This window comes from Phoca vitulina, unplaced genomic scaffold (genome assembly GCF_004348235.1).
Source record: "Phoca vitulina isolate PV1807 unplaced genomic scaffold, GSC_HSeal_1.0 scaffold13, whole genome shotgun sequence".
Classification (NCBI taxonomy): Eukaryota; Metazoa; Chordata; class Mammalia; order Carnivora; family Phocidae; genus Phoca; species Phoca vitulina.
This window is the reverse complement of record NW_022589716.1, coordinates 9,185,111-9,213,076: the sequence shown is the minus strand read 5'-3', so window position 1 is coordinate 9,213,076 and position 27,966 is coordinate 9,185,111. Positions and strand designations below refer to the sequence as shown.

The following is a 27,966-nucleotide window of genomic DNA, read 5'->3' as shown; positions in this document are numbered from 1 at the left end:
TGCCAAATAGCTCCAGCTAGATCCTCCAGTATAATGAATATAAGTGGTTAGAGCAGATGTCTTTCTCTTGTTCCTGACCTTAAGAGGAAAGCATTCAGTCTTTTGTTATTAAGTATGATGTTAGCTGTGGGTTTTTCATAGATGCCTTTTGTCAGTCTGAAGAAATTCCCTTCTATTTCTAGTTTGTTGAATGATTTTATCATGAAAGTTTGGTGGATTTTTAAAAAATGATCTTTTTACATCCATTATGATGATCCTGTTTTTGTCCTTTATCCTATTTAACGGTGTATTACATTGATTGATTACCATATGTTAAGCCAACCTTGCATTTCTGGAATCAATCCCACATGTTCATGGTGTATACTTCTTTTAGTATGTTCCTGGATTCAGTTTGCTAGTATGCTGCTAAAGGTTTCTGCACTTACATTTATAAGGGGTATTGGTCTATAGTTTGCTTTTCTTGTAATGTCTGCCTTTGGTTTTCATGTCAGCGTACTACTGACCTCATAAAATGAGTTGGGAAGTGTTCCTGCTTCTTCCATTTTTCATAAGAGCTCGTGAAGGATTGGTATTAATTCTTCTTTAAAAATTTGGTAGAATGCACCAATTAAGCCATCTGGTCTTTGGCTTTTCTTTGTGGGAAGTTATAAATTATTAACTTGATCTTGTTAATTTGTGATAAGTCTTTCAAGATGGATATAATCAGAGACACTGAATTGTACAGTTTAAAAGTGTAAATTTTATGGTATGCAAATTATATCTCAATAATGCTGTCATAAAAAAAGAATAAATGTGCCGAACTCTATATTTGGTGTGGTGGACTGCATATGTTCCCTCATGTCTGTTTCAGCTCAAATCCTCTAAAATGACAGTAAAGAAATATATATGCCCACAGAGACAAAGGAAACAGGAAATAAGAACACAGTAATCAGAAGAGGTGAATACATCTTGAAAGCCTTTGTGGTAACTGACTTAATATACTCGAGAAAGACGACAGCCAAGAGCCTTTGGAAGTGACAGCAATAGGAAGCAAGAATCTCAGAAACTGTAGGCATCACCAGGTACCTCTGTGGGACTGGGATATGAAGGCTAAAAACAGAAAGATTGATTTACAGTCTCCCCAAGATCTCTTCTGCCATCTCATGTCCCTAGGTGACCAGACTTTTACCATCCTGTCAGAAGACTGAGGGCTGCTCTCTGGAGTAGTTATTCACTGAGGATCTGTTCTCAAGGATACAGCAACAGCTAAGGGCTGAGATGCCAAAATGAAAACAGGCACTGAGAGAAAGTTCACCTGCTGAACTGGAAGGTTCCCAGTCCCTTTTTGCTATTTGGTTCCCAAAATATTGGTGGGCTACTCCATTCCTAGGAAGGGAAAAGGATTCTTGTCTCAGGAAATAGATAAGTCCAAGAGAGCAGACCAGTAAATACAGGAATTAGAGGACATTCTGACCAAATGACCAGACCCTCTTCAGTCAGCTACGGCAAGCCTGCTGGAGACAAACCCTGCACACACACAGAGCTTCTCATTAGCACCAGAGCACCTCACTTTTAGACACAGACTGACATCCAAAAGTCTCTACATATAGGAGGAAAGTCTCTAACATGAAAGTTAGAGACTGAAACAAATAAAACCAGGGCAAGTTTCCAGGAAAAGAAAAAGTGATCTGACAGTATCTGGCAGATCTGACCTTGAGGAAAGCTGGAAGAAGAGGGAGTTTATTACAGAGAGGGAGTAGGAAATCCTCGCCACATTTGAAAACCAAAAGAAAAAAAAAACAAGTGAATAACAAAAGAGGCAAATAATTCCAGGAAAAAACAAAAAGTTTTATAAGAAAGGAAGTGTAACAGCATAGCAGCTGGCTCACCACAGTACTTAACTAGCTGTAATAAAGAGTCAACTACTGATTTAAACAAAAACGTATGCAAGCTATATTGGAAGAATGAGAGGAAAGACGTGTGTGTGAGAGAGAGGAGAGTGACCCTTGTTTTCCATGGGAACAAGAAAATAGATAATAACTACCATTAAAATTTAAAATGGCAGTAGAAGCTTAAAGAACAGCAGAAGAGTTCAAAGTGAATGCTTTTGGGGAATAGAAACTGGACACGGGTCAGGCTGAACCAGGAAACTACCATTTTATGTTACGAGCTTTGTAATGTGCTTTGGCTTTTAAGATTATGTATACATATACACTGTATATTAACTACACTGGAATTAAAAATTTAAAAACCCATAAAGTTCTGGGTATAGTGCTTGCACATAGCAGGCTTTCAATAAATGAATAATAAATTTAAAATTAAAAAATGTGTACATATTGCTGTTATAAAAATAAAATTTTAATTAAAAAGTAAGAGAATGATGTCAGCCTGAGCTTCTGACTGCGAATCAGTTAGTAGAACACACAAAGGACGAAAATGATCTAGAACAGCCAACCCTGGATTTTCAGGCTCTATACCCCAGCTCAAGCACTGCTTTGGTCTCTGGCTAACTTTTGGTTCACTTCAAGGGCTGTCAATTCACCCCTCCAAGAAGATAGGCTGACCTTACTGCAATGAGTTAATGACAACAATCTGCAGAGATCTATGTCTAGGGAAAGGCAGGCAAGATCAGATAGTAGAAAGTGACACCTAATACTAACTGCTACAGTATGATTAATAAAGGTCATACAAATGAATAACAGTGCAATGCATTACTATGAAATTCAAATGACTTGGTTCTGAATGGAGGCAGAGCATACAACTAAAATCTGCAATAGTTTGTTTATCCAGGGATGAACTGAGTAGCACATTCTAAGGCAAAAACACAAGCCCCAGCAGTTTGTCAGCAGCTGATACCGTATGAAGCTTGGCAATGCTCTTCTGTTGTGTGGATCATGGGCCCATTTCTCTACACCATCTCCCCCAGTGGTCTGGATCCAGAATCTGGTCGTCAATGTGCAGTACTCACTTTTGCTTTCTACAGGTCACTTCCAGAAATACATTTTAATGAAGAAAAGTCTTCACCATTATTATAACTATAGTTATTAAACAGTGAAGTCTGGTTTGCAGGGGCAAAATATAAGGTGATTATTGAGTTCATAAGAAAGGGAAGAGCTCTGGTTTGTGGACAACTACTATGGCCTAGAGCAGCCTCCCACAGAGGCACGTGGTCATAAGGCTGCTATCAGTCAGGGAAAACTGGCCCATGTTACTGGGGTCTGTCTGTATAAGAACACTGCTGGCTTTCAGCTTCTGGGAGCCATACACTCACAGCTGTAAAGTGGGGCTGGTGAATCCTTCGCCCTAGGCAGCACTGGTCACTGGTACTCGCCCCCTGGCAGGGGGAAAGCCCTTGGGCAGTCTTAGCTTCCTGCTTCCTGTCCTGGGTGAAAAGTCAGTTTTGAGGTAGGTTTGTTGCCCACCTTGAGTTCATCTTTGCTCTGGAAGTTGTCCAGGAGGTGCTGGTAGTGGGTGTCACACATCTGGCGGAGCAGCGAGAGAAGGCAGGACACGTACTCACCCTGGGGACCAACCAAAAAACACAAAACCAAAACCAAAAAACAACCACTCAGCACAGCTAATCACATGGGCTGTGTTTCCCCAGTCCACAAGAGGGCAAGGAGAGAAGGAAGGGTCTGAGATGGCCTCAATGATCATGAAAGGGAAGGTGAGAACTCTGGCCCTGAGAATGAGTTTTCTTTTCTGCTACGGGGGACCTGAAGGGCTTGGGAGTTTTAATGAGACCTCGGCAGCACGGGGTTAATGGAAAAACCTTAACCTGTAACAAAGAAGTACTGCAAAGTGAGACAGATAGTCTAGTTTTTTTTTCCTAGGAAATTTCTGGCTACACAGTCCTCCGTCACTATATGTTGCCAGGCCACCATGTTGAAGTCTACAGGGGTTCCTCAGAACAGGGTGCTCGGCCTTTTCTGGGCAGAATTGGGACTCTTCTCATCGTGCTGGGTTGGAGCAGCCCTTCTACGAGGATCTCTGGGACCTCCCAGAGCTTACATGTGGTTACTGGACCAGGAGAATGGAACATAGTAGGTTCAACATAACTTTTTGGAAAGCAGAGGAGTCAAAACTGATCTTTATGAGAAGACAAGTTATGGGCTTTAAGATAAGTAAAAATTTAAGGATAAAAAATGAATCGTTAAAATTTCTTCAAGTTCCAACTGTGGTAAACATGGAAGAAAACCTTGTTTTACGGACTCCAAGACTTTCATCATCTTCGGTCAATTTTTGGCATGGGCAGCTGACCAAATGTTTTTAAACTCATGGAAATTTGACAGTTTTTTTGTCTCTCAGAGCATTGCTAGACATATGAAATTATTATGCATATGTGTATGCAGAACACATACATGTATATGAACCTCAGTTTTATCTGGAAAATGGGCATAATAAGTCATAATTCATAGATTCATTATGAGGATCAGAGGAATGAATGTACATGAAGCTTTTCCGCGGAAAAGTCCAGTACATTAAGACACGCTCTGTAAATTATGCAGTTACTACCATCTTCATTACATCTCTGTGATGTAGCATAAATGGGTCAGGGTTTGTAACGTGCACAGAGCAGGGTCTGGCGCACAGCAGGCACTGGGCAGTTGTGGGACAGAAGGTCGGGTCACCAGGACATAGCAGGGTACGCATATTTTTATGCACAGTGAGAGTGCCCCCAACAGGCGCTCCCAAGGGAACAGACGTTCTTTCTAAGCCCAGTGCTTCAGAACACATGCCTCTTCTCTGCTCTCCCTGCTCTCCCTAGCCTGCTGGAGCTTGGCTTGCTCCCACAGAGGATTTACTTCAAAGAAATCACTGCAGCCTCCTACCTGCCAACTGGAAGATCCCATGCAATCTGTTTATTGAGCTCTAACATCGGCCTTAAGAAGTCCACTCTGGGTATAGGAGTGGGGGCTGTCTCTCTGCCCCTCCTGAGAGGCTTCTCCAGGCTGTTTCTCTTCTAATTGTCCAGTAATGCCAGGGCAATTCTACCTCATCACAGTTTTCCTGATGCTAGACATTTGGATACAAACATTGTGGACAAAACCAACTAATTTGTAGATACAACCAAATTCTAAGAAAATTATTCTGCTGTGCAGCACATCATTTAGGAGAGCCTGCTCCTCGAAGGAAAAGTCCATTTTTCACCTTCAGTCCCTCACTATGTCTCTGCTTCATTCTACATAATAGCAAACGAGTCGGCATAAAGGCAGTGGCCAACAGAGACAGTGTGCAGGAGAACAGGAGCACTCCCTGCATCTGCCCTCTAGTGAGACTTCTGGGACTAGGAACCTCGAGCTTTGAGAGTGGAGATGGGAACCAGGTGTGAGAGGGGACGAGGGCAGCATGCTGACAACCATGCAGGAAGGGGGGTGATGAAGGTGGTGCGATGAGGAGGTGGGGGTTGGTGTGGAGGAGCCCCAGGTTAGAAGAGAAAGCAAGAAAACCTGATGTTAGTTACTAACAGTGATCTCGGCTGTGCACTGCGGGCACCGCTGCCCTCTTACCGCCTCCTGAGCGTGCGATTTGCTCATGATGGTGAGCAGAGTCTGCAAGAGCACGTCCAGGAGGCTCTCCACCATCATTTCTACCTCCTCCATGACATCTGCCTCCTGGAGCGAGCAGCGAGAGAGCACACCGTTAGCAGCAGGCCGGGCTGTCATGCGGCTGGCAGCACTATAAGTCAGCGACGTCAGGAGTGGTCTTCTGCCTGGATTCTTAACACTGAGCCCCGGCCTCACTAGCTCGCCATGCCAAGGAACCTGAGACAACGGCTCTGAGAGAACGTGAGGCAAACCTGCCTCTGTTGCCCTGGGATGGTGGCGGGGGCCTTCGCCTAACCCAGCACCACCTGACGCCCACGGTTCTGAACCTCAGGTAGATACGTTCATTACAATGTACAGGGCAGAAGCGAGGGTCCTGAGTTACATGTTTTCTTTGACTTCCCTAGAAAAGTCAGGAGAAAGCACAACACTGCTGACTAACCCTTTGAGAAAATGGTAAAGTAGTCACGCTGCAGGGTGCGGAGGTAGCACCTTCCTACTGCTAACGCAGCTGCTGAAGCACAAAGAAGTATCTCAGTCTTCAAGAGGACTGTTTTCTTCTCAGGGCTTTCTCCTTAGGTGAGGTCAAGCTTTGCTGGCCCCAACTGCTGCTCAGTATGGCTGCATCTCACTTCTAGCTCCTCAGCATTCTTGCTCGTGTTCCCTGGTCCACCTGAAGGACTCTGGTCTCAATGTGTCTTTCTTGGGCAGCCTCACAAAAACAACAAAGCCCACCTCCCCACTAAGCTCTGCTTCTCGGCCACCACACTCCGAATCTAGGAAGAGTCTGTGCTATCCCCTTTTACAGACCTCTCACAGTGAATCTCAAATCTTGTAGCCTGATTTTATTTATCTTACAGAGATTCCCATTGCCCCCTTCTCTAGCCTCTTTATATTACTACTGGCATAAATGTCCATCTGTCCATCCATCCACCAATCCATTATTCATTAAGCATTTACCATGTGCCAGTCACTGTTTGTGAACCTGAGTATACGGAGGTGAACAAGAAAGATAGTATTTCTACTCTCATGGAGCTTAAATTCCACCCCCAACCCATCCATTCAATGTAATTATACTGTGCCCCATTCCACATGAAAAATATGAGCAGCTCCTGGGGCCAAAGTCCTCTTTCTCAACTGCTGAAACGATTGTAACACTCTAACCTATGACATCTCTCTGACTAGTTGTAAGCAACTAATTGCACCCAACTCTCTAGCTCTACAAAAACAACCAGACCTTCAGGTTTTTACCTGTTTCCATTCCTCTTCCATTCCTCTCCTTCCCTTTATTTCCCCTTCAATTTCTCTCCTTCCTTTAGCAATAAGCCTCTCACCTCCTCAAGTCTGACCTTGGATTGCTGATAGACCTCTCTGAGGCCTGGTGGGAAGCAGAGCTGCCAAGCTTTGCCTGGAGCCAAGAGCAAACAATAGGGCCACTACAACCTCCATAGGCACTCTGCCAACTGAGGCCCCTGTCACCAGATGGTACTTTAAGTCTGGACACCAGAGCACCCTATTGGGTCCCTACATCCTGCTCAAATCAATCACACTCTTTTTTCTCAGGACCTCTCCTGCTCTACATGGATAGCCTAACCTTGTACATTCTTATCACCTGGCTACTGGCCTTCATTTTAAATGTGGTTGAAATTTTATTCTCCAGAAACTTGATCTCAATTTAGTAAGATGTTGGATTAAAAAACTCATTCTTGTTCTTTCTTTATACTTTCCTATAGTTTACACATTTTCTCTAATGTGCATTTCTTCTATTATAATAAATATATCAAATTAATATGATTAAAATAAATTCCTACCCTTATTCATGCCTGTTACATGTCTTTCCTTCCCCCCGCCGACCCCTGACAGATCTCTTTTTAGAAGAAAAAGTAAGGAGGAAAGAAAATAGGCAAAAGCATTATTAGTTGAAACCTCGTCTTTAAAGTACAATTCTCCCATCCCATGAGGCTCAGAGCTCTTGTGGGCAACAATTATCTCTCGTACATCCTGACCTCATCTGGCATGGTATAGGAATGCCATATGGGTGGAATCAAGCCACCAGGAAGCTGACAGAAAAGTCTGAATGAGCAAGCTGCCTCTCAGCCTGGGCCTGCCTCCCTGTGCTTGTGCCCGAGTATCCTCAGAACACTCCCAGGAACACAGGCTTAATACCTTTTGATAGAAATAGAACATGGCACAGGATTGAGCTTTCTGGTGTTAAAGATAACTACATTTCTGGATGGATTTATGGGAGCACAACTTTTTCAAATAGCAGAACTGTGCTGTGTAGAGAAGCCTGCTGGGCATACACAGGCCTCCATTCACTTTCTCTGTCACTGATGAAAGCTTCTCTGACTGAGAAATGTACAAAGTGATCTCTGTTGGTCTGCCTCTGGCTAAAGTAATACAAGATGGGCAGAGCTGAGGCGGGAAGAAGTGGACATGGGGCCACTACCAGAGAGCTGGTCTTGACGATGGAGAAGATGCTGCCAAGAATCCCTGAGCAGATTAGCAGCTCTTTCTGCTGCCTCAGGTGAAGGTGAATGTGATGGAGAACCACAGGAAGCAGGATGCGGCGGGATTCTGAGAGAGAAAACACAAAGGTGAAGAAGCCCTTCAGAGGAGAACTAGCTACCTCTGGAAGCCAGTGGCACTGTGGGACTTAACTGGTCTCAAAGCAAGTGGGGTCGAACCTGGTGCCAAGCTGGAGGTCACTCCTTCCCTTATGAAGGCCTAAAAGCCCACTTCCTCGACATTATAAGACATCCCACAGCATTATCCTTCCATCTCTCTTTCCATCTTTCTCATTTTAAGCCTGGTATCTATGGCATTTTGTGCAGGATGAACATTAGGGGATTACTTCCAAACGAAATCTCTTTAATGACTAGATTCCAAATTAAAAGCATAGCTTACAGTGAAAATTCCATTTAAATAACACACCTAGTTCTATGAACTATACTGATTGAACCTGTAGACTTGATATGGATTATAAATGGTCACTCTTTATGATGCTCTGGCTAGGTGGCCTGGCATGAGCATTTACTTGGTGGCAGCCATTAGGCCTACCTCCTTTTCCCCTCAGGCTTAGGGACAGGCTTGGCATGTCCACAGCAATGAAGGGAACAGTAGCAGGACTTTGTCTTGTCACAAGCCTTTGATAATTAGCGAATCCTTATTGCCAATACTAACTTTTCTCCTCAATGTTACCTGAACAACATTTTCATCAGGAGATGACTATATTTAGAACTCAGTCAGGAAGGCTGAATCCTAGTTCAAATTCCTTTATTAACTCACCCTAAGGGACCTTAGGCAGGTTAGTTCCACTTATGGGCTTGCTTTTTCCCATCTGTACAATGAGGTGCTAATGGCCTTTTCTGCATTTCCTTCACAGGTGTGATGAGAAGACAAAGTGAAAAACAAGTGTGAACATGTTTCTGGTGCTCTGTGTCCTGTGTGGTCAGTGACTATGTGACTCTGTAGGTACCCTCTAACCTGGCCAGCACGATGTAGTCAGAATGCCAGGAATACAAACAAACCAGGGCATTTTGGATTTATTTGACCATAATTAAGTATTCCAGATGAAATTCAGAAAGAAAATCTTTCTTTTTTTTTTTTTCTCAGCCAAAGACAAATTACATGACTTACAAGAGATTTGGGGGCTGTCTTGTCAAATACTTAGAATATATTCAAATAAAATGGAATGACCGCTGTTCTATATTTAAAAGGATGCTCGGACAAAAGAGAAGTTCATAATACATTCTGCAGACCAAAATACCAACAGAGCAGGATTTATAACAACCAATAACTACCCGCAGAGAAAACAGTAGTTTGTTACTGGAACCTGCTGAAGAAGAGACGGGACTGATGTGCTCTGAGAATGTAAGTGTTGCTTAAAAGAACCACTGGTAAAAATCTCGCTTCAAGGGAGCTGCTGCAACTCAAGCATTCAATGAAACGGAGATGCAAATGAAAATCTGGTGGGGGCTTGTCATCTCAATATCCAACTACATAGTTCCACTGCCACATAAAGTTTAAGAACAGTTTTTCGTTAAGTGTTTATGGGAAGCACAAGTACATACATATATATTAGAAATATATAAGAGGTCAGTGAGGGCAGTCTGCTGTCCCCCTTCCCATATATTTGAAAGCATCTTCTTTAAGTAGTGCACAAAGCCTGAACGTATGCTGAGCCTCAGGGCCAACGCGTCCAAACCAGTGATAAAAATCTCCAGCCCAGGAACTGGTGAAGGGAGAAGTGTTTACTATAAAGAGTTACTGGTATAAAGTTACTGGTATAAAGAAAAGCTGACTTTCTTGGTGGCAGCTTTGCCACGAATAATAACCTACACTGGCAGAGTTAAGTCAAAGGGAACATCTATTTAGTATTGCAACTGTGTGTAGCACTTGGTTGAGAAATTATTGTTCTTACACTTTAAAAGTCAAACAAAAATTTTTATTACCAAAAATTCTAATTATAAAAATTCTAATAATAATTGTTTTGTTAGCATTTCAGATTTATTTCTGTGACCTAGAAGTTTATTCTATGATCATGATATTGCATTTAAAGGGCTAAGGCTCATATTGATCTTAACATTTGGACATTGAGTATTTGGTACCACTGCCAGGCTGATCATGCTGAATGTGATTTCAGGTATGAATACAGAGGTTCTTTCAGAAAGTAGTCTGGGCTGTTTATTATTTGTTAGGCTGTCTTGACCTCTTGGGGAGTGGAGGGCTCACTGTCTATCTCTTTATCTGATCCTTAGAGGCTCTTTCAAAGACAAGCAAGGAACATATATCTGACTGGTGAGACAAGGAACAAAGTAAACACAGTGGGTCCTCAGGGCCCCCTTCAGGGTCTCTCTTATTTCCTTGACTTACCCTCATCCCCTTGAGCTACACCTTTCTCTCTTGTCCCCCACCCCCCCTTCCCTCTGTTTTCTCCTCCTACAGGTAGTGTGGCAGGCCCTACGCTTGGCAGCTGGTTAGACTTGTGGGCCTGGAAGTTGCTCTGCAGGCCACCCCATGGGCATGGCCCAGACTGTGGGTCCCTAGGGATAAATCATGAGTGAGGCAGTAGGCCTCCATCTTGGCTGCATTATCTAACATAGTTTCCCAAACAGTCTGCATTTTTGGGGGCCACAGGGTTCTTGCATGATGGCTGATGAAACGGATCCTTTGATTACCACTTGGTAACACCCTGGAAAGGAGGAAAGGTGAGTCTGACTCTCATTCCAACTTGATTTACCTGAGAAAGAAAACAGACGGCTATCCACAGTCCTGGCGATAGACTGTAGCTTCACCACATCCATTGACTGCCCGATGTGCACAGTGCTGGGCATGCTCCCCAGAGTCCCTCTCACAAACTCTGCCACCTCCTGCACGGTGAACATTTGCAGCAGCTCGTCAAAGATGGTTGGGAAGGAATTAAGGAGTGCAGCCTGCAGAAGCAAGTGAGGCTGTGGTTAGCACAGAGTTAGGTGTCTATCTCACATGCTCAGATAATCATTCGGGGAGGTGAGAGGCTGAAAAGTCACAGCAGCATCCCTGCCTCATGGGGGCTCCTCCCGGGCCTTTGACTCCACACATCCCAGCTGCACTCTTAGGGCATGGAACAGAAGAGCAAAAAGGAAACTAAAACAAGAATTTTGCTGCGGCCCAGGCCACTTGAAGCTTTCATAACTTGCCAATACATTTGCTGGCAAGAGAAAGGAATATAAAAAGAAATCTGCTCAATATGGCTTAATAGCCATAGCTGTTTTGCTCACAAAATGGATTTAAATTTTTTGTCGGTCTCTATGATCAAACCTCGACTTTCTAATTTTGGTCTCAAATGCAAGCCAGGAACTGCTCAAAGAAAATATAGCGGAGAGAGCTGTGCACCACCAAGCAGCATGAGCTGAACTTCACTCACAGCCCTGTAGACAGCAATCCAGCTCTGAGAACTGGACCATTTTCCCAGGATAGAGACATTTATTTGAAACATGAAATCTGAAGACTTTGTAAATCGTGTCCTTCATCTGTGATACTTCGCAGTGCCAAGTATAAATCCATAAGGATGGAGAATGTGTGGATTTAGTCAGTTAGGAACTCTCGAGGACTGGTGATTATGTTGGCATAGAGTTCAGCAACTTAGATGGCCTGGGCACGGGTGGGAGTGTGTGTGTTTGGAGACTTTTCTTCATGGGTCTTGGCTCTGGTAGACCCATGAAGTGGCCTCTTCAGGACAATCTGATAATAGTTCCAGAGCTTTTCAGAGGCAAAGTAGTATAGGAGAAAGAGAACGGGTTTTGGAATTAGACAGATAGGAGTTCAAATCTCAGCTTTACTACTTCTCTGTCACATAACCTTCGGTGAATTACTGCCTAATCCTCCGTTTTCTCATCTATAAAATGAGGAAGATGTTATCACTTGTCTCCTGGTATTGGCATGAAAAATATTAGGTGCATGAAGTTAGTTTCCAGCACATCATTAACCTTTGAGAAATACCGGTCCTCCTTCTCTCTTGTCTACATGGTAGCAACATGAAGGAGGCTTTCCCACTTCTCAACCCTCTTACACAGTTAACCCAGAATTCACACAGGGGAATGGAGTGTCACTGTGAGACAAGAAGGTGAGAGTGCATTCCTCCCACGTGGCACGTAGTGAAGGCGGGGGGCTGTTTTCTGTGACCGCTTCATCAGGCAGGCAGTAGACACTGGCCTAGAGTGAGTGAAAATTTATGCCATGGGGAAACAGGTCTGTTATCATACTGCAGTCTGTGTTCAGGCTAGGCCCAAGGACAGAACTTAAATGAATTCTATCTACAGATTTTTAACTCCCTGGGATATCAAAGAGTTTTTGTTTGTTTTGTTTTTTTTTTTTTTTGCAGAAATTAGAACAAGCACAAAAACATATTATCAAAAGCAGTTAGATATAAAAGACAAGGGGGAAAATCAGGCCTTTCATAATCCACAACAAATAGTAAATATTCTCTTAAATGGTGAGATTTCCTATACTTATGCACCAGGACAGAAGGACACTTGCATCCGAACATCTCTTAGTGGTCAGAAGCAAAGACATAAAATCTGACTGAACCACAGACTTGCTGAGAGTTCTGAAACTCATCAAACATGAGCCTGGCACCAAAGAAGCAGATCTGCTTCTGACTTGGGTCTAAGCTGAGACTAGATTTGAACTCTCCTGATGTGCTAGGAATATGCCATGGAGTACAAGGCATTGCTAAGTTCTCAGAAAGCATATCTGCCTTGCTCTGCTAGCTACCTCTGAGCGCCCCATATCTCTGTATGCTGAGGGCAAGAGTAGGTATCCTGGGCCCTTCTTGGCAGGAACAGAGGGGCAGGAGGAGAGATGTGAGGAGGAAGATGAGTTACGTGGGATACTTTGGAAGAGAGACCATGGAATGACCCTTTCTTACAGAGACACCTAAAAACCTTGAGGAAGTCCCACTCTTTTATAGAGTCTAGCTCGCAGTTGTTCACCTGTTCTCTGGTCCAAGGGGCTTAAAGGCAATTGGCATCAGGGGCAGCATAGGGTCACGTGGAAAACAAAAGAGCAGACTATTCTAATCTTAAAGGAGATATTTAAACACACATATGCACTCATGACAGTCCTGGCAGCAACTGAATGAATGGATGGGAAAGTGATCTTTGCTGATAGGTTTTGAGTAATAATTGGTTTAAAAAAAATCAAAGAAATGCATCTATTAGATAAAATTCTGACATTTATGTATAAGAGAAAATAACCCCCTTGTGACTATGGTTAACAAACAATATCCTTGATCCTTTCTAGGGTGAGGTTCCCTGGAAAAGGTAACAGATTTGCTGACTGGAATTTTTAATATAAGGAAACAAATTTTCTTCCCACACTATATTTCTAATAGAATCTAATCTTAATTCTTAACCGAAGTTTTCTAGTTATTTCTGCCTATTTTACTCTTAACTTCTGGAATGGATAAGTACTAATCTAAAATTTATTAAGTTTTTAAAAAAATTAACACAGTGACTAGGAAACAAAATTCTCTCTACATTCTGAATATCCCCTTTAAATAAGATGTTCATAAATGACAAATAATATGGTAACTAAATAAACTTGGCCTAAAGAGGGCTTCTGAGAATAAAGTTGTGCTTCTTCTCCACCATAAAGCCACTGGGCTGTTTTATATTTGGAAGCTGGGTCATAGCTGGCTTTGAAGTAAAAGTAGCATTTTGTTCTATTAGGTATTTCCTTGCAAATCAACCCTCACCCAACACACAGGAGTCTGGCAGGGCTTCTTCAACTCTAGAAGCCAGAGGACAAAGAAAGAAACCACCTGCTAAGGCAGACAAGAATCCAGCAGCAAAATTTCCCTGTAGCTCACAGACCTGAGTGAAAAGGAGTGTTTCTGAGTTTCTGCTGTCCAGACTGAGCACAAACCGGATGGACTGGAATAGTTCTTGGATGCTGGACCGGAACTCTTCCTCTTCCATCCCGCAGGTGGCTCGGGAATACAGGATCCTCGACTGCACAATAAACTTGAAAAGGTACTCCAAGGCCTGAAGGTGCGGGAGCAAAAGGGATAGAGAGGTGTTAAAGATGGCCAACAGCTAACACAGCAGGGAATAAAGGGCAAAGAAACCATAAATTCTACACCAAAATCGGGCGATGGACAATTTCCACTGCGGAGACAAGCATTTTTTTTTAAGTTTTTCTCAAAAGTCCAAATGGTCACTGAGCCGCAGCTGTCTTCTTCCTGAGAGAATCACCAAATTATTTCACAACTGTTTTTGTGGTTCTGGAAATGAGGAACCACAGACTGTTATGGGAGCAGTTGAATTCAAGAACATACAGGATCAAAAGAAAATTAAGTTTCTTTGCATTTTTTTTTTTCAGGTCTGTAAATAAGAGGCTTTAAAAGCAATGATGTAACTTCTGTTGAATTTGTTCCATGAAGGAAAAGTCCTTAAGGAATCTTCTGCACCTTTGAGATACAGCTGGGCCTGACATGGTGCCAGCCTTCTCACTGGGGATCAAGTCTGGAGAAAACTTGTCTCAGGTTGCACAGCCCGCCCCAGGTGGACCTGACACGTTCACTCTCCATCCCCTTCCAAACCAGGGCAGCTTGCATACATAATTTTTGACCAGTGCAGAAGATGAAGCTCCCATAACATGTTGTAGGAGAAGAATCTAATTCTGGGGAGTCCCTGCAGCTTGGCTCATGCTTCTGAGCAGAGTAATTATCTTTTAAAAGAACAGATTGAAAATCCAAGACTATGCTTTCCAATCAAAGAAATGCCACAGATTCCCCAGACACTGGAAAGGCAGAGACACTGGGGAGAAACTTATCCAAGGATGAAAGAAATGGAGTTCAGCTACTTGAAATATATAATAGGAAATAATTCTCAGGCTACCTTTCATGACCTATGCATGTATCAGAAGGTTTGGCAAAACAAAACAAGTTTTGGTTTGGTTTTGTGGCCCATATAGAATTCAGTTGGCATTGCAGAATGGCTAAGTCGGAAAAATGCGACTTCCAAAGCTTGTACCAGTAGAAAAAAATACGGTGTGTGACTTCATCAGCATGAATGCTACAGCCTCCATTCCGGTAGCCTGTTAATGCCTGGTCTGAAAAGAACCAGGAAAATCTGTGCTACATACTCTAATTTTAAAAAGGAAAATGTTTTCCTCATGACCACCTTTTTTTTTTTTTTTTCCAGTTTGAAACAGCTAATACAGAGATATATTGAATGGCTTGAAACATCTACTTGTTTCATAGCGAAGGGCAGAACCAGAGAGCAAAACTGCTTGCAGTTCCTGGTCATGAGTGGTAGAGCCTATGAAATTTGTTCAAAATTCAATGATGCTTCCCACCCTGTGTGGAGACAATGGAACACATAACTGTGGGTGAAGCATCTGCTCCGTCCAGTTCTACTTAAGTTAATAAATCTGAAAGGAAAAGAGATCCTAAGAGTTATTACAACCTTTCCATCACGAAGAAGATCCACTGTGCCTGCTTTTTCCTCTTCATGGTTCCCTGGGGGACCTGATGTAGTGAAAATGTGCTATCTTTTTAGAACACCTTGCCAAATACCATCCTCGAACCTACCAAAGATACCTCCTACAGGTCATTCACAAGGGAACAAACAAAAGAACCAAGTAAGAAAACAAAGGACTCTTTATTTTCATCTTCCTTAGTGGTCAAACTTTCTTAGAAAGCCATGAGTTTGAAAGTGAAAGGAAGAGATGGGATGTGGGGGGCAAGATGTATTGAATCAAGAATAATAAAGAAGAGGTTTCCTGGTCCACACCACAATGAGAGTTGCCAGGCCAGGACCTTGTGTATCCCATGAATGATGGAAAGAGGATTGGATAGAGACTTACTGGTTTAGTCAAGAGGACTTATCAACTAAAACTGGATGAAGAAGGGGAAATGACCTGATAAAACCTTAGTACTGGATGCATTAGTATGAGATGCTATTCAAACAAGCTTGAAATGAGAATAAGTATGAAAGTATCTCAGAAAAGTGCTCCCCCAAAGGGAAGTCTTGCTTCTCTCCACCCAAACCTGATCTTCCCCCGAAGAACATCTCCCAAAGTAACCCTGACATCAAGATTTGGCCAGACTCCTTGGAACGAGCCTCAGTTCTTCCTTTCTGTCACCTCCCATCCAATTTAACATTTGAAATCCTCTGCTTTGGTCACTTCAGCCACTTTTTGGTTGCTTGAAAACTCAAGCTTCCCAGGCCTTTTTTTTTTTTAGAGAGGGCGGGGAGAGGCAGAGGGAGAGAGAGAATCTTAAGCAGGTTCCATGCCCAGTGCAGAGCCTGATGTGGGGTTTGATCTCACAACCCTGAGATCATGACCTGAGCTGAAATCAAGAGTCAGATGCTTAACCAATTAAGCCACCCTGGCACCCCTCAACGAGGCTTTTAAACATGCTGTTTCCTCTGTCTGGAATGCTCATCCCCCAGGCCTGAACACTGATTTCAGCCCAGAGGTCACCTCCTCAGAGAGGCTTTCCCTAAAATCTTGATCTGAAGTAAACCTTCCTTTCCAGCCAGTCTATCCTATGATCCTGTTTATTCCCTCAAGTTTTTTCTTTTTTCACTGACTTTGTGTATTTATCAGTGTTACATGTTTGTCTGTCTTTCCTCCACTTGGATGGAAGTGCTATGAAGGCCTAGCCTTTTCTGCTTGGGCCCCTGCTGAATCCCCAGGGGCCACTACAGTGTTTGACACATGGCAGGTACCAAGCAACATCGAGTGACTGAATGAATGATTCTTAGGAGAAAACAACTTCTGTGATGCTTTCTCCAGTATCCTGAGCAATTAATTTTGGGACTCACATAGAATCTTTTACATTTAACTCAACTTTTATCCCCTCAAATATTGTATGAGGCTGCTGACAGGTACTGGGTTAAGAGAAGAACAGAACCTGGGCCCTGCCTCCACATCACACTCAGAACCCTGCTCTATACCTGTGCTCATGCATGCTTCACTGGGGATGTTTTCTTCAAGGGGAGAGGCCTGTCTTACTCATCTTTGCATCCTAGCACCCACAACAGATGCTGACTGCTTTGTAGATATGTATTATATGAAGGAGCACAGAAATAACACTTCTGGCCTTATATTTTCACAGGATGTACACAGAAGAGGTAGGGGAACATAGACCTATGATTTGATTTTGCCTCTTCAGTCTGATGATGCTTAGGGAAACACCCATCTCACTTGTTACCATGTGGACAAGAACAGGAAAATCACAGGCCCAGTAGTACTTATAGCACATGATGTGAAATTAAAAGGGGACAGAGAAAAAGCAGAACAGCTTTGTTACCATTCTTCTTTTATTGCTAACTGGAAAGGGTGGGAAAGACATGCTTAAAAAGCAATTAAAAAAGTAACTCAAGAACAAGAAAACATAGGGGTGGAAAGGGAGAAAGCATGGACTTGCTGTGAGTTCTTAGAGGATATGGCAGCTTTCTTTAAATAGCTATCTGGAGAACTGTCGAGCAAAAGAGGGATCAATATTCTCATAGGTGATTCTCTACGGTAGAAGCAGTACCATGAAAAGAAGTTACCAGAAAGTGAAGTTAACTCACAATGAGGATGATCCCCTGAAAACTGGAGCTGCCCAGAAATGCAAAAGGCTGCCTTATCGTGGGACCTGTCCACACAGGGGTGCTGTCATGGGGGACCCTGGGTTCCTCCAAAGGTCAAGGTTTTAAGATTACCTTCTTCTCAACATATCCATATATAGTGCATTCACACTCAGCTCTTTTCACTTAAAACAGTTTTTTTTTTCCACTTAAAACAGTTTTAAAACCAATGTTTAGTAACCACTGAACAAGGGAAAAGTGTTGAAAGATCTTAATTCTAATCAATGTTGCCACCATTACTGGTTTAGAAGGAGATATGATGCTTTGGCCAGTGGAAGCAGATTTGGATGCTGTTGGCAAAAACCAGGCAGGAAGGATGGCCAGGAGCTAAATGCACATCATCCATCCTTCCTGCCTTAAGATAACATTATTAGGAATAAAGATCTTCTGGGGCAAAATCAAGGTGAAGAAAGGGGAATTATGTGGTCCAAGGTGTTCCTGAAAGCAGGCCAGTGTACTAGGATGTCTACACTTGTCCTGCACACTATAAACCACTGACATTACTGACAAACAACTGCAGGGTGGGCCCTTTATGTACAGTGAGCTCAGTACGTTACCCGCATGGCTTCCTGAATGTGGTCCTGTCGAATCAGTTCTGCTGAGCAGTCCATGTACCACTTCAAACAGCGGATGAGCTCCCTGGGAAAGAGAACAGTTCCAGAAACCCCACTTTGATTCAGAAGAAATGCAGCTTGAAATTTTTGCAGCCCAGAATTAGCCACCCAGGAATAATATGCTGTTGATGAGCCAGAATGGAGTGATGGATCCGTTACAGCTGTGGAATCTCCAGATCATTTGAGACCAGACAACATACCTCATTCAGACAACATACCTCATCCATAGAGTTGCTACATTTTAATTAGCAATTATAATCATTCTTTCTCATTCTCCCTGACACATTTCTTCTTTGATTATAAGAAAGTTTCCCCAAAGTCCTGGATTTTGCATGTATTTTTGTTTTGTCTAAACTTGCTGTGTCTCCAGAACATACAACAATGATTAGTAAATAGTAGACACAGATAAAGGTATCCAGTCCCGTGTGCCCCGCCTTGCTCCCCCTTTATCTCATATATTTTATTTCCTTAGGACCAAGTAACCTGAGTGAAGGGAGATGACAGGATCAGAAGGCCTGTTCCTTACGTGGCAACAGGGCACAGAAGTCAAGTACAGGCCTTGGTCAGACAGCAGGATTCACATCTGGGGCCTATCAATTTCTAGCTATGTATCCTTGGGCAAGTTATCTGATCCTTCTGTGCCATTTTCTTCATTTAAAATACAGAGAAAACAATAGTACATTTTGAAGTTATTGTGAATACTAATGAGATGATGACACGCTTAAAGCACAGCATGGTGCCTGCTCTACAGAGTGACATCAAAGCGCCGGAGTTCCAGTGACTCCACAGCCTCGTCACCCTTGGGTTTTACTTATATTTTCAAAAATTGTGCTAATTCTACAGAAGAAAGTGGTGACTTTTTTTTATTGCTTTAATGGTTTTATTTTTTCATTTTAATTTTTTTTTGCTTTAATGGTTTAATTTTTAAATTTTTTTTTGCTTTAATGATTTTAGATAACCTCTGTTTCCCATGTTAACTATTTATATCTTTTATCAACTTTTTATTTCTTTGACATTTATTTGTGGGTGCTATATTTACTTATTCACATGTTTCTCACGGAAAAAGCAAGACTAACTTTTATTAGCTTTGCCACCATTTCTTAGAAGGAGAAGTATGACAACTGTGTAGTAAAGTATGGTTTAAAATGTCAGCTCACTCTTAATCTCAGGAAAGAAACTGAGGGTTGCTGGAGTGGACGGGGTGGGAGGGATGGGGTGGCTGGGTGATGGACCCTGGGGAGGGTATGTGCTATGGTGAGTGCTGTGAATTGTGTAAGACTGATGAATCACAGACCTGTACCCCTGGAACAAATAATACATTATATGTTAATAATAAAAGATGAGGAAATTGAAAAAAAAAAAATGTCAGCTCAAAGACCACAGCTAATACCCTAGTCAATAGTGAAAGAAAGTTGTTCCTCTAAGATTAGGAATAAGGCAAGGATGCCTGTTCTTGCCACTTCTATTCAACATAGTACTGGAAGAACAGTTAGGCAAGAAAAAGTAGTAAAAGGCATCCAAACTGGAAAGGAAGAAACAAAATTATCTTTGTTTGCAGATGACATGGTCTTATAGGTAGAAAAAAACTGAAGATTCCACAAAAAACTTTTAGAACTAATAAATGAATTCAGCAAAATTGCAGGATATAAAATTAATATAAAAATCATTTGCATTTCTATACACTTATAGTGAGTACTTCAAGAAGGAAATTAAGGGAAAAAAATCCATTTATAGTAGCATCAAAGAAGAATAAAATACTTAGGACTAACTTAACCAAAGAGGTGAAAGACTTGTAGACTCATACTTTGAAAACTATAAAATGTTGCTGAGAGAAATTAAAGAAGATATTAATAAATGGAAAGACACTCATGTTCATTGATTGCAAGACTAAAACTATTAAGATTCCAACACTAACCAAAGTGACCTACAGATTCAATGCAATCTCTACCAAAATCCCAACAGCATGTTTTGCAGAAATAGAAAAATTCATCCTGCAGTTCTTATGGAATCTTAAGGGTCCCCAAATAGCCAAAACAATATTGAAAAAGAAGAAAAATTTAGAGGACTCACACTTCCTGATTTCAAAACTTACTACAAAGTTATAATAACCAAAACAGCAAGGTACTGCCATAAAGACAGACATACACATCGACAGAATAACATAGCCCAGAAATAAATCCTCACAGAGATGGCCAGATGATTTTCAACAAGGGTGCCAAGACCATTCAATGGGGATAGGATAGTCTTTTCAATAATTATATTAGGAAAGCTAGATATCAATGTGCAAAAGAATGAAGTTGGATTCTGTTACACAATAAACAAAAATTAACTCAAAATGTATCAAAGACCTAAATGTAAGAGCTAAAACTATAAATTAAACTTGTATACAAAAATATAGGGGAAAAGCTCTATGACACTGGATTTAGCAATAACTTCTTGGATATGTCATCAAAAGCACAGGAAACAAAAGAAAAAATAGATAAGCTGGACTATATCAAAATTGAGAACTTCTGTATATCAAAAGACACAATCAACAGAAAGAAAGGCAATGGGAGAAAATATTTGCAAATTGTGTACCTGACAAGGGGTTAATGTCTAGATTATATAAAGAATTCCTACAGCCCCTTTCCAACCAGAGCCAGGCAGAATGGCTCCCAAGAAGGGTGGCAAGAAGAAGAAGCGCAGTTCTACTATCAACGAGGTCGTGACCAGAGAATACACCATCAACATTCACAAGCACATCCATGGAGTGGGTTTGAAGAAGCGTGCCCCTCGGGCACTCAAAGAGATCCAGAAATTTGCCATGAAGGAGACGGGAACTCCAGATGTGCGCATTGACACCAGGCTCAACAAAGATGTCTGGGCCAAAGGAATAAGGAATGTTCCATATCGTATCCATCTGCAGTTGTTCAGGAAACGTAATGAGGATGAAGATTCACTAAACAAGCTCTACACACTGGTTACCTATGTACCTGTCACCACTTTCAAAATCTACAGACAGTTAATGTGGATGAGAACTAATTGCTGATTGTCAAATAAAAGTATAAAAAAAAAAGAATTCCTACAGCTCAACAATAAAAAACTGAACAGTATGTTTAAAAAATGGGCAAAAGACTTTGTATGGAATCAGAAAAGACCCCGAATATCCAAGGAAATGTTGAAAAAGAAAAACAAACCTGGGGGCATCACATTGCCTGATTTCAAGCTCTATTACAAAGCTGTCATCATCAAGACAGTATGGTACTGGCACAAAAACAGACATATAGACCAATGGAACAGAATAGAGAGCCCAGATATGGACCCTCAACTCTGTGGTCAAATAATCTTTGACAAAGCAGGAAAAAACATGCAATGGAAAAAAGACAGTCTCTTCAATAAATGGTGCTGGGAAAATTGGACAGCTATATACAGAAGAATGAAACTCGACCATTCTCTTACACCATACACAAAGATAAACTCAAAATGGATGAAAGACCTCAATGTGAGACAGGAATCCATCAAAATCCTAGAGGAGAACATAGGCAGTAACCTCTTCGACATCGGCCACAGCAACTTCTTCCAAGACACATCTCCAAAGGCAAGGGAAACAAAAGCAAAAATGAACTTTTGGGACTTCATCAAGATAAAAAGCTTCTGCACAGCAAAGGAAACAGTTAACAAAACAAAGCGGCAACCCACAGAATGGGGAAGATATTTGCAAATGACACTACAGACAAAGGGCTGATATCCAAGATCTATAAAGAACTTCTCAAACTCAACACCCAAAAGGACTTGAATAAATTTTTCTCCAAAGAAGATACAAAAATGGTCAATAAATACATGAAGAGATGCTCAGCATCATTAATCATTAGGGAAATGCAAATCAAAACCACAATGAGATACCACTTCACACCAATTAAGGATTATTACTATAAAACCCCCCACTCCTTCCAAAAAACACAACAGAAAATAACAAGTCTTGGCTTGAGGACATGGAGAAATTGAACACCCTTGTGTAAAATGTATGTATGTAAAATGGTGCAGCTGCTGTGGAAAACAGTATGGTGATTCCTCAAAAAATTAAAAATAGAACTACCTTATGAAGCAGTAAGCCACTTCTGGGTATATGTCAAACACAACAGAAAGCAGGGTCTTGAAGAGATATTTGTATATCCATGTTCATAGCATTATTCACAATAACTAAAAGGTGAGAGCAACCCAAGTATTCATCGATGGGTAAGTGGATAAAAAAAACGTGGTATATATGTACAATGGAACATTATTCAGCCTTTAAAAGGAAGGAAATTCTGACACATGCTACATGGATGAACCTTGAAGACATATTGGTAAATGAAATAAGCCAGACACAAATAGACAAGTATTGTATGATTCAATTGACATGAGGTACGTAGAACAGGCACATTCAGAGACAAAGTATAATGGTGGTTGCCCAGGGGCAACAGAAGGGGAAGGGTTGATGGGGAGTTAATATTTAATGATCACAGAATTTCAGTTTTGCAGTTTTGCAAAAAAGTTCTGGAGATGGATGGTGGTGATGGTTGTACAACAATGTGAACATACTCAATGCCACTGAGCTATACACTTAAAAATAGGTATTTTATATTCTATGTATTTTACCACAATTAGAAAAAAATTAAGTAAAAAAAAAAAAGATCAGCTGAATGAATGCTGGTTGTCACTGAACTTTTTTTAAGCCTGTCTTTCTATTCAAACACAAGTCCTAATAATGATGCCAAATGGAACTTACTTGTATGCCAGGGCTCCAGCAAAGTGTTTCTGGATGTATGTGTCCATTACAGGCCGGAAGTGGAAATACTTGATGTCTCTGAGCAGGTTGATGATGAATACCTGGAGGAGACGGAGGGTACCAGGGTTCACTGGAGGCCTCGGACTTATCTCCAGCAGAAAACAGAATTCTTGCTTCTTTAAGGAATGACAAACTGTCAGTGTTTTCTCTAGTGTTGCCCATGGGCAGAGAATGTAATATTTCTATTCTGTGTCTGTATTTCTGTCTTGTCTGTTCTATTCCTACAGCCCCCAGCTTCTGAATTTGGACTTGGGGCTCATCTGTCTGTGCCAGTGTTACTCTGAATCTCTTCACAATAATGCTAGGTGGTGTAATACAGATTAGGAAAAAGCAAAACAATACCTGTGTTTGGTGGCATAAATACAAAGGTGTCTCAAAAAACTTGGAAAAGAGAGAAAAAAAAGATTATCCTCTGAGCCAGCTCAGCCTATGAAAGGCTATGCCCTTCAGAAAAGGGGCTGGCTGGCCAGGAGAGCAAGGAAGAAGAAAAGCCAAAGGGCCAAACTATGCAAACTATTTAACTCTCACCTATGCTCCTCATCTGTTAGGTAGACTTACAGTATGTGGTTCCTCTTGGAATGTATAGCACTCCTATGGGACTGGATCTATTAAGCTAAATGCACTGAACATTCAAACCACTGTCCATTCTCACTAAGCAACCTCCGGAGACTCTGGTTCCCAAACAACTGTACACAGGGAGACAGTGTGATGCTCAGACCAGCATGGGTGAGTCTCTGTTCTTTCTAGTGGTTATATCCTACTGTGCAGGTGAAAGAATACGCCATCTGGTTTCCTATATTCATCTCTGAGCATTTTGTTGGTGTAGGTCTCTATTTCAGGGTCTAGGCAACTCTGCAACAGTGATGAGACTGAGTATCAGAACTACAAAGTTGAGGCCCGGACCTGACCAGGTTGAATTCTTCAAATTTGATGTTGTAGGGATCTGCCTGGGAAGTTGGTTGGTCTTCCTTGGGTGACGCTCCTCAGCCCCTTTTGTATTGGAAACATCTGTACCTTATATTGACTCATTCTAATAAATTGCTTCCCTTGGATTTTTAAAAACATGTGACAGAAATAACTAACAAAAATGAAAGTCAGGAAGGGTGAGACTTACCAAAGACTGAAACACCAACAGGCCATATTTCTCTGTATTATCATCCAAAATCACAAAGAGTGTATCTAAAATGTCTTGCAGAAACTGTAACATAAAAATCAGAGGGCTCAAGTCTTAGGACCTTGTACACATGGTCAAATTTCCATACACCAATGAGTTTAATCTCCCAATAAACAAACTAAAAAATCTCCTAAGATCTCAAACCACCACTTAGAAAAAATCGAGTATCCCACCTCCACCTAACTAAGGGATAACTAGGTGGACTCAGGGTGTTTGTGTACAGCCCAAAGGGCCCTAAGAGAGATTTGGAGAGGCTCTTTCTCTTGGGTGAGTGCTAAACTTCTAAGGAAAGAGCAATTACCTAAAAAACACAGGATACCCATGTAGAATTATAACTTTGAAATAAAGACAATGTAAGTGATTCTGATGCCAAATTCATTTTAAGAAAAAGAGCTCACGTTCCCAGGACTCCAAAGAGAGCAGTAGTCCCTTACTTTCTGCTGTGGCCTAGAGAGGACACTTGAATGAAGGTGTGGCAGGCTAGGCCTCAACTACAGAAACCATGTTTTGGTCTAGAAATCAGTATTCCAGGACAAGGGAGAAAGCTGCTGCTGAGGGCTATCAGTGAGGGTAAGAGATCTGGAAGCACCATTTTGTTTTTGTTTTCTTGTTTTTTGTTTCTAAGATGCAAAATCCAAGGGAGAGGATGATAAATACTCATGGATACTGGCAGTCTTTAAAAATCAAATCTAACATTCTGTTGGTCAAAAGGCAACTGAATGATACAATGTTTACAATTTATTTCCTAGCAATGTCTAAAGTGGCAGGTGTGGATGGGGGTGTTGATAGGCAGGATTGGCCACAGGCTGATGATTGTTGGTGCTAGGTGATAGGTACTCGTAGGGGCTTTCTACTATTTTACTTTTGTGTATGTTTGAAATATTCTAATAAAAAGTAAAAAAAAGGGGCGCCTGGGTGGCCCAGTCGGTTAAGCGTCTGCCTTTGGCTCAGGTCATGATCTCAGGGTCCTGGGATCCAGCCCTGCATCGGGCTCCCCGCTTGGCGGGGAGTCTGCTTCTCCCTCTCCCGCTGCCTGCTCCCCCTGCTTGTGCACTCTCTGTCAGGTAAATAAATAAAATCTTTAAAAAAAAAAAAAAAGTAAAAAAAAATTTTTTTAATTCTAGCAGATTCTTTTCACACTCTCTTCTGGTGGCTTGAGATCAATTATTGATGCTAAAACCAGATATGCTGATAGGATATTCTCTTATCAGGAATACAACAACTCAGACTTAAAAAGATTACAGATTTTTTTAAATACCTTTCTGTTTGCTAATTGATATTTTTAATATGTTTAGAAGAAAAAAAATGCCCTGAGAATAAACTAATCTTCAGTTTCAAAAACTAGTATTAGTAGGGGCGCCTGGGTGGCTCTGTTGGTTAAGTGCCCAACTCTTAATTTCAGCTCAGGTCATGATCTCAGGGTCCTGGTCTCAGGGTCATGTTCTCAGGGTCGTGGGATCGAGCCCACGTCAGGTTCTGTGCTGGGTGTGGAGCCTGCCTAAGATTCTCTCTCTCCCTCTGCCCCCCCTCCAAACAAAACAAAGCAAAGCAAAGCAAAGCAAAACAAAACAAAACAAAACTAGTATTAGCTTGTTTAAGAGTTCTTTTTAAAAACTGATGATACTCTGATTAATTGATGAAAACAAAATTCAGACAAGACTTCATAAAAACACATAGAGGTATACAGACTTTAAAAGTGTTTCTTGTTTGGAGACACCGTGTATGTTACAGAGTCAATGGTGCTGTAAAATGAAAGATTATCTGTACTCATTGATTTGGTAATTACAATGACAGAACTAAGAAAGCTCACTGATGCACAAGCTGCCTTCTTGAAATTTAGTCTCTACCCTACATTCCACTGCTCTTGCTGATATTCCAAAGCAGCTCCATTTTCCTGAGCAGAGTTCAGTCCACTGTGTAGAATCTACCTGCGGGGCTTACACCATCAGGAGGTACCTGGGAGTTTTCTTGAGCTAAAACCAGGTGGGCAAACACTCCGCACAATGCAGAGAAGCCCTACAGAAGACAACTGGGGACTGGTAGTGTTGTCAGCCTGCTCAGGTCATTAGATGGGAAATGTCACAAAGGTACCTAGAGAAAGCAGTTGAGACAGGGAGTGGGGAAGGGTCCCTAGTATGGACTCTAAGTGGGGGAGACTGGGCAAAATCAGTAGCTATAAGTTAATGGAGAGTATTTAGAGTTCTTCTAGATAATCAAGCCAGTAGAGCCAGAAAAACTTCAGGCTAGGTTTGTGGTAAAAGGGTTACAAATAAGGAAAATGAGAAAGAGATCTAAGGAAAGGAGAGGAGGCAGCACAAAGCACCGGGTGTGTTTCTGAGAGGATGCTTTGACCACTACCCTCTAATTATTGTTTTGCTTTCTAGGAAGAAAAACAAGTCAGAAAATAGGGTTTATAACTTAAATATAGTTTCTGAAAGGTAATAAGCCCGATGTGATACCTCCTTTAAAAAGAGAAGCTAACAAAAAAAAAAAAAAAAAGAAAAAAGAAACGAAAAGAAAAGAAAAAAAGAAAAACAACTTTATTTCTACTCATCTAGTTATATTTCAAGAAATGGTCTTAGAGGGGTACTGGTAGAAATCAAGGAGACGTAAGGCCTTCTGCCCAGATTCTTGCTCAGGCTGCATGTATGAATTTCAGGAAGACCCCACCTTAACAATTTCTTCCCCACTGACGTGCCGCAGCCGCCCTAAGATGTCCATGATCCGGTCTGGAAAAGCCTTCCATTTCAGCAGAGCAAGGAGGTCCACTAAAAAAGCAAGTGCAAAAGATGGTGAACACTGGCTATGCCAAGGACAAGCAAAGCCCAGACCCTCCCTGCCCGGTGGAATCTAGAGGAAGAGAAAGAGCCACAAGCATTACAACAGTCTCTTTAGTGCCGAAGTCAAGGCCAAAGACACATCTGTGAAATCTGGAGGTATACTCCGGAGCTACTAAAACCATGGGAAACCTTACAGGCAGCTATTGCCAAGTGGTTCCTCCAACTGCAGGTGAAAAGAATGCCCTCATTGTGGCATGAAAAAGCAACAAATTTTCGTCTCCCTTAGCATGCATCAGCAACATGAAACCAGCCACTGAGGACAAGGAGGGCAGCCCCCTGCAGATCCCATCACCTACCATTCTGGGTGAGTTTGGTGGAGGAGAGCTGTGTGGAGATGAAGAAAGACTCTTTGGTGCTGCGCTGGAAGATGAGGCTGGAGGGGATGTTGGGGCAGCCATTGTAGTCCTCTTTGCAGCAGGGCAAGCCCAGGTACAGAGCATGGTTGTTAAACGTGCTATTCTCATCGCACTGTAGGCAAAGGTAGAGAACACAGAATGTTTCCTGAACCATGCCATGTATAAAAAGGTTGCAGGAGATTTTTTGATGTTGATGTTTGCTCTCATCTTCCTGAGGCTAGATCTTGGGCCTCAGGTCCTCTTAGAAGAGTGCTTTCTGTTTGGAAACTCCCCAGAATGGTTCACATGCCTCTTAAAGAGAACATGGTGGGGCAGGTGGCCTCCACCTGGTGTGCAGGCAACTCTGGAAGGCAGCTGTGTTGTGACAGCTGACAGAACCATGATCTCAAATGGCAGGTCTCTGAATGTACTGGCCAAGGCCACAGTGGCACAGAGGAGTTGGTAACAGACTTCCCTTACTTGTGAAGTTGGGGGTGGGACACAAACGGCCTACTGGCATTACTTGTGGGAAGGAGGCCACTG

General features: G+C 41.9%; 1 protein-coding gene and 1 pseudogene across 4 annotated transcripts in view; one reads left to right on the top strand and one right to left on the bottom strand.

Moving 5' to 3' along the window:
• DOCK3 (dedicator of cytokinesis 3) overlaps positions 1-27,966 on the bottom strand; it is a 571,728-nt gene that overhangs the window by 59,936 nt on the left and 483,826 nt on the right. For 3 of the 4 annotated variants that reach the window (XM_032411365.1, XM_032411366.1, XM_032411368.1), the window contains exons 18-27: positions 27,385-27,556; positions 26,919-27,016; positions 24,189-24,272; positions 23,015-23,115; positions 18,211-18,292; positions 13,883-14,053; positions 10,768-10,960; positions 7,975-8,102; positions 5,448-5,594; positions 3,402-3,500 (exon numbers count right to left, since the gene is read on the bottom strand). In XM_032411365.1, the coding sequence (XP_032267256.1) occupies positions 3,402-3,500; positions 5,448-5,594; positions 7,975-8,102; positions 10,768-10,960; positions 13,883-14,053; positions 18,211-18,292; positions 23,015-23,115; positions 24,189-24,272; positions 26,919-27,016; positions 27,385-27,556 (1,275 nt within the window). The remainder of the gene's footprint in view (positions 1-3,401; positions 3,501-5,447; positions 5,595-7,974; positions 8,103-10,767; positions 10,961-13,882; positions 14,054-18,210; positions 18,293-23,014; positions 23,116-24,188; positions 24,273-26,918; positions 27,017-27,384; positions 27,557-27,966) is intronic. The other variant, XM_032411367.1, reaches the window with a different exon arrangement.
• Positions 20,610-21,366, top strand: LOC116636596 (annotated as a pseudogene).